Below are 12,631 nucleotides of genomic sequence, written 5' to 3'. Positions count from 1 at the left end.
AAAGAAGGACTTCTACTGACTGCTGGAGCCCAAAAATGAGATGCAAAGCAAAAATTTTTAAAACTTTTGCTGAAGAGATGCTTTCAGACAAAAAGGAGTAATTGTGATGATACAGCTAACCACTATTATCTAGCTACACAGAAGAAAAGATGTTTGAAAAAAAATAATCATCTTTCTTATTAGACCTTGAGATGGAAGTTGGAAAAACCAGATCAGTTTTAGGTTTAAGTTTTTATATTGGTGTCTCCATTTTCAAAAAGCACAAAGATGTGATTTGTTTTAAAGACACACTGGGAGTTAATGGAGATCAGCAACACAGCCTTCATCTCTACACTCCCTGACTTATGCATAAATATCTCTCCTTACCCTCTCCCTAAGTGATCTGTATTAACAGTAATTTCCTTTTATTACAGCCACTTTATTCATCCTTTTGCTTTATCCTCCTGCCAGACAACTCCAACAAGTTACATACTTCACAGGAGAAAAGTGTGTAGCAGATATATAGTATGGCAGGGGGCAGGATATACAGGTCCATGGAGGTCCCAGACAGCATACACTAGCTTGCCTAAATTTCTGGAAGATGGATTATATATGACTTACTAGAAGTGAACTATGAATGTTATTAAGTACAGGATATACATTCTCATCTGCAAAAAAGTTTTCAGTATAAGTTTCCTTTATTTTTAAGTACAAGTTACAGCCATCTCAAGCCAATCACAAAATACGGTCATACAAAAGAGCACACTATCAGACTTCATCAGATTTCAGTAGAATGAACATTTAGTGCAGGTGAACATTACACAGGAGCTCCTATACAAGAGGAAAACCAAACAAATACAAAATTTGCTAATGAAATCTATTGGTATGGTCAGGACTACAGAGCACACTACTCGGCACGCAGGACATTTGTTACAAAGAACCTTTGTACATTACTTTTCACGAACACTTTAGCAAAGGTGCCAAAAGCAAAAAAGGGGCCAAAAGCAAAAAAAACCTCCACATGAAGATATTTCTATCGCTACAACTACTGGAGAATTAATTGCTTTGTTAGGAGGTGCTGGTTTTCTTCTGCAGGCATTACTGCTATAACGGCTAGTGATGATGAGCCAGCCGCAACACATCACAGCTGAGTAAAGCCCTTAGGCAGAGGAGGAATGAATTAGGGTCCCTCTCACTCTGCTTTCCCAGAACTTACAGAAACCTCATTAAACTCAACACCTGTGCTCCTCTAAGAAGAGGATCAATAAGTTTCTGAGTTCGACAGTTCCACTTCTTTACAGCCATAAAATACTGACGTGATGGACAGATTTGTCACATGGGACAAATGCACGTACACGGACCTCACAGGGAGATCCCACAAAGTTCACGCAGATTTATGGTAGGGTGCAACCAACTAAAATTCCTAACTCACTGGAAACAGTTTCATGCTCTCTCCTCAGAAAAGCAATTTTTTTTTTTTTTTTTTCTGACAAGGCAGAATTAAGGATTTCTTTGACAGTACTCTGGTACCACTCCAGCGCCAGACAAAGCCTTATCCAGAGCGGAGCCGGGAGCGGTGCCCGGGGAGGCGGTGCCCGGGGAGGAGTCCCCCGGGCAGGAGTCCCCCGGGCAGGAGCCCCCCGGGCAGGGGCACCGCGGGCAGAAGGAGCCCGGCGGGCCCCGCTCCCTCCCTGCAAACAGCGCCCTTCGGGGCGGGGAACGACTCCCGGCCGCCCTTAAACGCCCGAACGTGGTTGCCAAAAGCCGCCAAAAGCCACCACAACCCAGCAGGTGCCCGCGGTGCCCCGGTCCCGGTTCGGGGGAGGAGGGAGGACGCCGGTCTCCCCTGGGCGGGCTCTCCTCTGCCCCACTACACACACCCAACCCCGCGGCCAGCACCTTTTCGAAGGGAGGACCGGCACCTGCCAACCTTCCCTTGGCCTCCACTCTCGCTCACCTGGAACTCCAGCCCGTAAATCACCGGCGCGTCGTCCTCCATCGCGACCCCCCCAGCCCAGCCAGGCAGCCGCCGTCGCGTCCGGTGCTTTCTGACCCTCGGCGCGGCCCGTCGTCGGCCGCTTCCGGGAACTGCGCGCGCGCAGCCCCGCCCGGCCCGGCCCGAGCGCAGGCGCAGTGCGGGACGAGCGGCGCCGGACGCGGCGTAGGCAGCGCGGAGGTGACGGGACGGGACGGGAGAGAACGGAGCGGGATGGAGCGGAGCGATCGCGCGGCTTGACGGTCATTCGGGTGGGCGGGTGCTCACTGGAGCTGTGCCTGGAGGGGGCCGTGGGGAAGGCCAGGCCCACCCCCACCGCGGGGTGTCCGGGCCGGCGCTGCCCCCGCCGGGCGCTGCCCCCGCCGAGAGCTGCCCCTGCCCAGCGCTGCCCCGGCTGAGCCAGGCCGTGCTCGGCAACTGCACTGCTGACAGCCGGGAGCCCGCGCTGCGCTTTGCTGAAACCGGACCTAGCGGGTCCTTACGACCAGGAAAGCAAATGTTGAGTCGCTAGAATGGCTTGTCCGGGGATGTTGGGGAGGTCCCCCACCTGGAGGAGTTTAAGGGCAGGTTGGATGGGGCTCTGAGCACTCTGGTCCAGTGGAAGGTGTCCCTGCCCATGGTGGGGGGTTTGGAATCAGATGATCTTGTAAGGTCTCCTTCCAAACCAAACCATTATCTGATACCATTCTATGATACTGTTTCATGTGTGTTTAGTGGGAGGCATTTGGTTTTCAATCTCAATAGTTTTACGACTTGTAGAAAAGATAAAGAGAAAATATTTTCAGAATTGATTCTGTGATTAGACATTTAATGAAAAATGTCAAAGGGAAGATGTGAAATAGTGAAATCACTATTTTTTAAAGGAAGAATTTTACTATGGTATATTTACTAAAATACTTTGGTATTTTACTTTTGTATGGTACTTAAGAGTTTTGCTATGGCACCTGAGCAATATACAAACAATAAAACTAATTCTTGTTTTGGTGGGGGCTTCTCCTTTTTCAGTTACTATGGAGAATAATGAAAGCAATGCTAAGGATGCAAAGAGCGCCTCAGGTGAAGATGACAGCAGAGACATAGTTCAGCAGAAAACTCAGGAAGAAATTCTCTTTCATGAGGAAACCATTGACCTTGGTGGAGATGAATTTGAGTCTGAAGGGAATGAAACTGTATCAGAGGACTCAAATAATTTTGTAGATAAACTTAATGAGCAAATGATGGAGAGTGTCATTATTTCAGATTCCCCAAACAATAGTGAAGATGACACAGGTGAACTTGGTTGTCTTCAGGAGATAGTAGACCAAATGGAAGCTAAAGATAATCAAAAAACACAGACAGAAGTGGATAAAGAAGAGTTTTTAAGTAATGAGAGTGAAACTGAGCATGAAGAAACTCCTAAAGACATTTCTGAGATTGGAACAGATGATCAGGCATCTTTAAAGGAAGACTCAATTCAGGAAACAGTGAAGGAGGAACCAAAGCTGGGAAACAATGTTCCTGTTGAAACAAAACCAAATAATGTTGATGAAAGCACATCTGAGGACCAGATGTTGTCACCCAGTACTACCAAACCATCGTCTGAGGCTGAGCCCATTCCTGTGTGCACCATCTTCAGCCAGGCAAACAATGCTAGCTCCCAGCCACAGTTGTTCCTACCTGATGGTTTTGAGCCTCAGATGGTGAAATCTCCCAGTTTTAGTAGTATCATAGAGACTCCCGTGAAGTATAATCCACAGGTGGTTCAGCCAAGTCCCAGTCTAAGCAAGTTCTTTGGTGACACTGTTAACACCAATACTTTAGCTTCCGATTTTTTTGATTCATTCACGACATCCAATTTTATTTCTGTTAGTAATCCTAATGCAAGCTCTTCAGTTCCAGAACAAATGTCCTCTCTTTCTAATGGTGGAGACGGTTCTTCATCTAACCCTACTTTCCCTGTGCAAAATGGGAGACCTGAAACAGGTGGTCCCCCATCATCTCTAGAAATAAGTCAATCCCCCAAGCCATTCTCACAAATCCAAGCTGTGTTTGCTGGGAGTGATGACCCATTTGCCACAGCCTTAAATATGAGTGAACTAGATAGAAGAAATGATGCTTGGATTCCTAGTGAGGAGACAAGAAATGTTCTCATTTCAGTTGCCACACAACAGTACAGCACCGTATTCATAGACAAGGAGAATCTCACCATGCCTGGATTGAAATTTGATAATATCCAGGTAAGAGTCTATTACTGTGTCTTCCTCTGTGATTATATTTTAGAAATACTGTAGATCTGTCCAATAATCTGTATATCATAGTACTTCATATTGTTGCTGATGGTCACCTTGTGTGTATTACTTCAACCCTAATTAGAAAATGCAGTGTCACTGCTGCCTTGTAGGAGGAGGCTAAGACCAGATCTTGTTTATTCACAGTGACATTTGTTTGCTGCATTGAAAACCAGTGTTGACAGCTTCCATAGAAGCCAAAGCTGTTTGTATTTTTAAGTACTTTATTTCTGATCCTCTGAGTTAGTAAGATAATAGTCACATTTGGAATATATGCACACCCTCTAAGCTGTGCTACAGAGTCTAAGCAGACAGCTTTGTTTGTGGAATTCCCTGTTGTGATTGAGTGGGAAATTATTTCACTCATGTTCACAGAGGTCTCAATAATGTTAACATTGGCTGAAATGGCATCATTTCTATCTTCCCCAAGTGATGGAAAGGTATAACCTATAAGAAAGATTGAGTACTGGAGCAAGCTGCTGGCAAGGGATAACCCCAAAATTAAAAGAGTAGAGGAGATCACAAAGCAAACAACATAGTAGTGAAAAGTAATTTTTGTCATCTATCAATTTCTAACAGGTGAGAAGGCATAAAGCATTTTTTTCAGAATTAGGGAAATTTTACTTAAATGTATTCTCATGTAAGTACAGAATTTCTCATGAAGTAGTTTTATCCTGGCTGCTCAGCCAGGCTTACTATCATGATGTTTTGGTTTTTTTCTTGAAACAGGCTAATCCTACTCTTTGATATCTATGCCTCTGGATAATAGAATTGTTGTGTAGATAGATGGTGTTGAGAGTTTGGATGCTTTAATCCTTAATTATGCATAACAAAGACCATCAGTCAATAGTTAAATACAAGCAGAGAGCGGTCTGCACTAACTTCCCAATCTGCAGGAGCTATCAGAAGAGTTTTTGGAGTGAATCAGGTCCAGACTTCTAGATGAATTGTCTGAAAAATCTTGGGTTTCTGTCACAAGCAATAAATACCATGCCACACTGCTGCTGCTTCTTGGGTTTGCTTTATCTTAAAACATTAGTTTGTTATCACAGAGCCAAATAATTAGCGTGAAAGAAAACACTATAACAGGAAGCTATTCCTCCTGCAGTTGTACCCAAAATATCCCTTAGACCTTGATGAGTTATTCCAGTGTGTACTCTTTCTCTCCTGACAGCTAATCAGTTAGACAGATGGAGTGATCCCTTCTGCAGTCTCCAAGGATGATGGTCTCCTTTTTGCAAGCTTCCTTTTTTACAATAGTTCTCTTTTACCTTCCTCAGTGCAGTCAGGGATTAAAGGCTTGTTTCTGCTGATGAGTCCCTAGATCTGGGCATGTGCAAATATGCAGATCTACCATTTAGTACATAATTGAAGGGAAGATGTTTGACAGTGTCCATGTAATGTAAAGACCTGATGTAAAATCATCAATGGCATTAAAGGAAATCCTAATGCTTTCTTCATTGTCTATAATTTATAAGAGTTTCATAGACATGTCCACAGGGAAAAGCTCTGAAGTGCTTATGTTTAGAAAACTTTCCTCACTTTCAGTTATTGCTTTTCAGTGGCCTGAGTTCATGCCTTGACTAATTTGACATCCCCTGGTTTGGTATCATTGTTCCATAGTATTGCAAATTGTGTATTTAACTTTGTAATTGTAGAGTGCTTGAAATGTCAACTGAAACATTGTGGGAGGTATAGTTTCAATGTTAAAGTAGCTTCCAACAAGGGTCATTACAGCTTTGGTATGAATAGTTTGCTAATGCTGAATGTTGATGCAAGATGTTAAACCAAGCTACATGTAGTGGACAGATAAGTTGGTTGAAAAATGCATTTTCAGTGAGTGAATTCTAAGTGTGCTTCAGGGAAGGACTGAAATTTCACATTATATGTATTGACAAGCTTGGAACTTTATTTTTTGCCCTGCTTGCTCAGGAAGTATATTGTAAGACAAGTCTTATGTCAATAAATCACACCAAGAAAAATACTGAATTACTTATTTCAGCTACATGCTACTTTTTGACAACCATTTAAAAAACATTGTGTTTTAAACTTATCTTGGGTTGTGGTAAAGATGGTAAAGGTTATCTGTAGCAGCAATGTCCAAGTGTCAGAACAAATCTGAGTGCTGCTTTTTACGCTCTTTCCATTTTGCCTTTTTTTCATGAGTTGCTCTCTTCTGTCATTGTCCTTTGTTTCATTACATTCATTTTTACTGTTTCCTACACTAAAGGACTGTTGGATCCAAAGTACTGTTGGGGGGATTTAAACAATCTTCTGTATTTATGTAATTTTGCACATGCTGTCTTTTCTTAATTCTTTGGACTCTTCTGTCGGGCAGATCTGTTGTTTATTCATAGGGTAAGTGACATCTTTAGAGGTAAAAAATTTCCATGTAGTGAAACAGTAGTTCTCATTTCTTAAGAAGCTAGACAGAAAACACAAATATATTTCCCAGCACTGTCCATGGAGAAAGTTGAAACTCTTAATGTCAATTGTGTTTTTCATTGCTAAACTCTGCTGTTATTATATGCAGTTCACTCTCTTTTTAGGCAAACAGCTATTGAGCTCAGATAGCCCAGTTTCTCTGACTGATGCCTGCAGCTAGTTCTTCTGAAATTTATAACACTTGTTGAAGGGTTGCTGTTTACTTTGGCTTATGATCTCTCAAAGTTTATTTTCTGTGGATATTTAAGGCTAACTTACTGTGTGCATGTTTATTTTTGATCAATAGATTGTACCTTTCAATGTTAACGTACATTATAAAAACCTGTAAAACTTTCTGGTTTTTAGAAGATCTTTGAGGAATATTTAGTAAGATCTGTGAATGAAAATAGTATAAAAAGGAAATAAATCTGAATGTGTCAATGCTGACTGAAACCTATACATAGAAGAAAATATAGCAAATTATGTGGAGTACATGTAGAAGTTTTCATTCCAATGCTGTATATACACATGCAGTTATATTTATTACACATGTAACATACCGGAAAATTTGTATTTCTCTAGAGGAAAGAACTCTTTTGCTCAGTTTTAATTCTACATTTTATTTTGCTGAAATAATGTTTTAAATAGTCTTGTTATCTGTTTTCTTTTTCTGTTCCATGAACACCAAGGGAGATGCAGTAAAAGACCTAATGCTTCGCTTCTTGGGGGAGCAGGCTGCAGTGAAGAGACAAGTTTTAAATGCCAACTCAGTAGAGCAGTCATTTGTAGGCTTAAAACAGCTAATTGTAAGTAACAATCATCATATAATATATATTTAATATTGTGTTTCTCTCAAGATAATTGGGAGCTACCGACTGAGGAAAAACTGGGGGAAAAAACTGTGTTAGTCTATTCCTGACCCTTCAATAGTACTAACCAAACTACAATAGTCTTTAATGGGAATGACACTGGGGTTTAACTCTTTGGGTTTAAATCACATAGTAAACATTTTTTTTTATGTGCATAAGTTACAAAAAATTATTTTAAGTGACTGTGAGTTTTTATGTAATACAAATGGTTGCAAAACAGATTTTAATCATGTTTTTGTTTACATGTGTATGTACTTACATTTTCACCTGTGTGTTTTACAAAAACACATAGAAGTTGTAAATGGCAAGCCAAACTGGTATGATAATTTCAACTGCCTGATTTTTTACTTCAGTGCAGAAAACTAAAGCAAATTACTTCCAGAGGAAAGCTTAACCTAATCCTTTCATTAACGTAAATATTTCTGTTCTGAAAACAGTTGTGTCTAGCAGCCTTGTAACCCTTGCCTTGTTCCTTTAACCATTGTGTTCCTGTGCAGAATTTGTTACTATTACATACATGACTGAGCCTTCTTTAATCTGATGACATAACAAGATGTTTTGGATTTACTTTATTTTTGAAAAAATGGATGAAAAAATGCTGAGGAAAAGTAGTGAAAAATTATCAGGACAGGCTGTATTTAGTATTTAACATCCTTTAATTTAATTGTGTGACTTTACATGTAAAGCTCCAAAAGAGCTTTAAAGATTATTTTATTTTATTACATGTAAAGATTATTTTTTTTGTCATGTTAGGAATAGTCTAGGAGGTCTCAACAAGCACTGTTAAAGGAATTCAGAGGAAATTTAGGAAACTAAACATGAAAAGACAGATTGTGATCTCCACCCTAGACACATGTTTTTCTGTTTGTCTCAATGTTTTGCTTGATTTAAGAGGGGAAAAAAATCTTATGCAAAAGTCTTGTACCCATCAGTGTCTTAAGTAGGAAAAAGCTTTTTTTCCCACACTTACTTTGCATCTTCCAGAAGAGAATTTTTGATGTGTGGGAAATACCTTTCTATTTAGCCTGGTAGTGGTGTCTGTGCAAGATGTTCTTCTATGGTGCAGACCATCTTGTACCTTAAATTACGATGCTGGTGCTGCTGATACTGTTTTTGCTTTGAGCCTGCTCTTAAGCATCAGAAGAGTTGTGTTAAAGCTTTTAGGCCCAAGGCAGTGAAGCTAGGAGGCAGTCTGCAGCTGTAGGATATTTTGTTACTTATGGTATTTATGGTTCCTTATGTTACTTACAGGTTTTTTTTTAAGAAAAAAAAAACTTGCCTTATTTAGAATGGTGGTTTTTTTTATAAAATAGAAGCCATTTGGGTAGAAGTTAGAATGTTCTTTGGTTTTCAAGGCTTTCAGTCATTAGCTGTTAGTTGGTTTTGAGTATGCAAAATAACTTTCTCAATTTCATTTGTAGAACTTGTTTCTTTTTATGATGAGAATTAGTTGGTCTTTTTTTGTTCCCTTGCAAACATTGCATTTCTTCTTAAAGTCTAAATGTGGGAAATTTATTTCTGATTGACTAGAGTCTTGAAAGTTAAAAGGATTTCAGACTTTAAAACATTAAAATCCTATGCTAGATGATATTAACTAAAAAGATAATGCTTTTTACATACATAATAGGCCAGAATGACTTATAATAACTACTCTGTTACTACTCACTTTGTTTATGAGAGAATTTGTGACCTAATATGTTCAGCAAATAAATCTTTTAATGCAAAGGACAACTTACAGGCAATATTTATCTTAAGATCTAGTTAAAAACTAGTGAATATTTGGAATATTGCTGTGCAGTTTCCATACAGTTAAGATTTTTCCTTAGCTGTTAATTTGGTATCCTTCTGTACCACACATGAACATGAGATTTCTTGTTACTCAGTTCAATCCCTTGCAGCAACTTAGAAGAGTGTATTTTGAATGCATTTGCAGTGCAGAAGAGAAATGCTTAGAATTAGGAGAAATTTCACCTTCAGACTGATACCTGTTATTTAGGTGTTTACATGTGGGTTGTTGTCTGAACTCACAGTCAGTAGAGACCTAATAGTACACTCCCTGATCACAAGCTAAATTTAGATGCGTTTCCATCTAAAAGTCCCAACAATTATCACATGCTCTAGGAAGACACCAGTGACAGCTGAAACCAGAAGTGAATGTTTAGTCCTGTTACGAAGAAATTTGTTAGGATAAAATTCTCAGATGATCTTGGGCAAACTCCATTGTGTTATGGAGACAAAAAAATAAAAAGGAAAAAATAAAAACAGTATTCTAAGCCTGTCTACTTCAGAGGAAACTGCTTCATTAGTGTGTAGTTATTTTTTTAATGCTGTGTGGATGGAAAAATATGCTCACCAGTATACCAAATTTTCAAACCATGGGTTTTCAGCTGCAACTCTGAAGCTTTTCTATTCTACCATATGATTAATTCTGTTAGCTTATTTGGCTGTTTTAATAAATACAAATATACTGCTTCTACTTTCAAAGGCTATATCAGAAGTTCATTCCTTTGGTTGTTAATCAAAGGCATTCCAATCAGTCCTCCTTCAAAATCTTTCTTCTAATCAAAGCTAAAGTTGTTTACAATCATTTAAGTGTTTTGGTCTTATGTTGCTTTTTAAGTAATTTTTTTTCCTTAATATTTGCTTCTTCTTCCCTGCTACTTTGTATGAGCAGACAGCCATGGCACTTCACTTCTCAGATTTTCTTTTTAGAGGAAAATATAACCCTTCTCTAATCATCTCTTCTCTAATCATCTGGTCCTGGATGCCTTCATAATCCTCTTTGGAGCTCTTCTCAGACTCTCTCCCAATTGAAGCTAACATCTTTTTGTTATCATTGCTCAGAACTCAGCACAGTACATTGTAAATGACACCACTTGCCTTGTGTTTTACCTTTTCTATTGTTCTGATACTGTAAATCATCTGGTCCCTGTTTAGTGATGTGGTCCTTACATATTGACAGTACCACCTCCTAGGTTACATCTACAAATGAAGGTACTACCTCTTTTCACCAGGGCTACAGAGGAATACCTTATATTGGACTGTTTCCAGTGTGCATTCTCGACTAGTACCTTCTCACATTCCTGTAAAAATTCCAGTAAAACATTCAAGTAAAAGCACTTCTGTGGGTATGATGCAGTCAGTGCTTGCAGCAAAGAAAGTTGGAGACTGATGTCCTTTGGGGAGGATCATAATGCAGTCTGCAAAAGCTTCCTCAAGTACAACTAATTGTCCGAAAACAAAATTTATCAAGAAGTTGATAAGCTGAACTTCCAAAGGTGCACCTTTTCTGATGAGATCACCAACAGTAGCATCATGTCTAAGAAGAATAGTTTTTCACCAGGAACTGAACTCAAGTTGTTAAACTTGGTTAACAAAATTGTTCAACATCAATTTGGTCAATTAGATTATTTGAATGAGACTTTTGCCAGTAAGCCAAAGATGGTTTATTGAACAACTGTTCTTTCCCATTTTCAGTTTCTTTGGGATGGGCAGCAGTGAATTGGAAATGCTCTACTGATAGCAAAACAATATGGAGGTGGTGTAGGTGAATTAGTTTCACAACTTTAGGGCTTTAAAGAGATAAGGGGCTGCTGAAGCAGTTCTACACTATAATTCTATAATAATTTGTGAATAGAGTTATTTATCTATACTGGATAAGTTTTTATATGTTTTAACTGAAAACAAAATCTGGGTTTTCAATTTCTAAAAAGTTTTAGCAATCTGGCATAGGAATATGCATTTACTCTAGAGCAAATAAATGTAAGCAAGATCTTCTCATCACAGTGTTGCTCTGTTTTACAGCAGCAAAAAACAAGGTGTAAGCTGCAATTACGTTCTTGTTACTCCATATTTTAGACTGGTTTTTTACCCTCATTTGAACACATAGTACAGTCTTGCTTACCAGAGGCCTTTCTGATGTTTTCAGTTGTAAGGTGTCTACAGCCAGAGAAAAATGCAGTCTTTCAGAGTTGTCATACTTAGAAAAGTATCTTGTGTATCTTGCAGTGGCTGTATCTTGCCATTGTAAATAAGTAATGTTTCTTCTAAATATGGAATAATACCCTCAAGCTGCTAGACCAAAAAAGGGTTACTAGCTACATTTTCTTAACTGATGTATAGATGCTCTACCAATGTAATTTACAGGGGAGAAGCATGTCATAGCTAGTGGAGGAGGACATTTTAATCACTTTAATGGTGTTACAATGTCGAGTTAATGACTCCCTTTGAGTCTATTTTATAAAAGTCATATATTGTTACTTTTGCACATGAGTAATGTTGTGCTTTTGCATATATTTTTAAATATAACAAACCTGGATACAGTGGTATAACATACATATTCACTTTAATAAGTCATAAATTATCCTTAAAATAGGGGAGGGGATTGTTCTTTTGTTTCTAAATCAGTGAGCAATTTCCTACATTTTTATAGCTGATTTGAGGGAAGGTGGTAATGGTACAAACTGTAAATGTGTGCTTTTGGGAAGAGGTTGCATTTCTGTACTAAGAAGCAGCTATTTATTGGATAAAATTTCAGTGGTTTTCCTGAGAGACTGAATGATGTTATAAATTGTCTTTGTGTATCAGAGGAGTTCCCTTTTCATCACTGAACACATTTTCTGTAGATTTCCAGTCTGCGTGCCTCTCTTGCTTCACAGAAGAGTTACATTTGAAATCTGTTTTACTATGCAGTTTCCCTGTCTGTATGTAAACCTCCCCCAGGATTTCTGGGTTTTTTTGAAGAACAGAGAAGTTCTGCAAGGACTGATGCAGTGTCTGTTGGGTGGCTGATCTGCTTGGCCTAGCTTTGATGTATGTACAGCAGTTGGTACTGAAATGGTTTGAATTTTTAATTTTTGGTTAGATATACGGATTTTTTTAAAAATCCTTTCACTAGACAAACATCTAGTCTAATAGTGTTTAAAAAGTACAGAAATCATGCTGGCTGGTGGGTTTCATTAGAAGAACAGCAGCTCCATACTTTTGGGGGGAGTGGAAAGATGATACTAAGATTGTGTGGAGAGTGGTTCTCTTCTTTCAGGCTGCTGCTGTGTTAGTGAACTATTCAGCAATAATATTTGGCTGATGGTATTTTT

General features: G+C 39.1%; 2 protein-coding genes across 3 annotated transcripts in view; one reads left to right on the top strand and one right to left on the bottom strand.

Moving 5' to 3' along the window:
- EIPR1 (EARP complex and GARP complex interacting protein 1) overlaps nt 1–2,044 on the bottom strand; it is a 75,009-nt gene extending 72,965 nt beyond the window's left edge. The window contains exon 1 of the mRNA XM_066547251.1: nt 1,937–2,044. Within this exon, the coding sequence (XP_066403348.1) occupies nt 1,937–1,978 (42 nt within the window). The 5' untranslated portion in view covers nt 1,979–2,044. The remainder of the gene's footprint in view (nt 1–1,936) is intronic.
- Nucleotides 2,045–2,123: 79 nt separating this feature from the next.
- Nucleotides 2,124–12,631, top strand: part of TRAPPC12 (trafficking protein particle complex subunit 12) — a 49,596-nt gene continuing 39,088 nt past the window's right edge. The window contains exons 1-3 of one of the 2 annotated variants that reach the window (XM_066547249.1): nt 2,124–2,155; nt 2,981–4,191; nt 7,356–7,472. In XM_066547249.1, coding sequence (XP_066403346.1) covers nt 2,986–4,191; nt 7,356–7,472 — 1,323 coding nt within the window. In that variant the 5' untranslated portion in view covers nt 2,124–2,155; nt 2,981–2,985. Of the gene's footprint in view, nt 2,156–2,272; nt 2,474–2,980; nt 4,192–7,355; nt 7,473–12,631 lie in introns of those variants that run through there. The other variant, XM_066547250.1, reaches the window with a different exon arrangement.

This window comes from Molothrus aeneus, chromosome 3 (genome assembly GCF_037042795.1).
Source record: "Molothrus aeneus isolate 106 chromosome 3, BPBGC_Maene_1.0, whole genome shotgun sequence".
Classification (NCBI taxonomy): domain Eukaryota; kingdom Metazoa; phylum Chordata; class Aves; order Passeriformes; family Icteridae; genus Molothrus; species Molothrus aeneus.
Note: the sequence above shows the minus strand (reverse complement) of the source record. Positions and strands in the feature narration are given on the sequence as shown.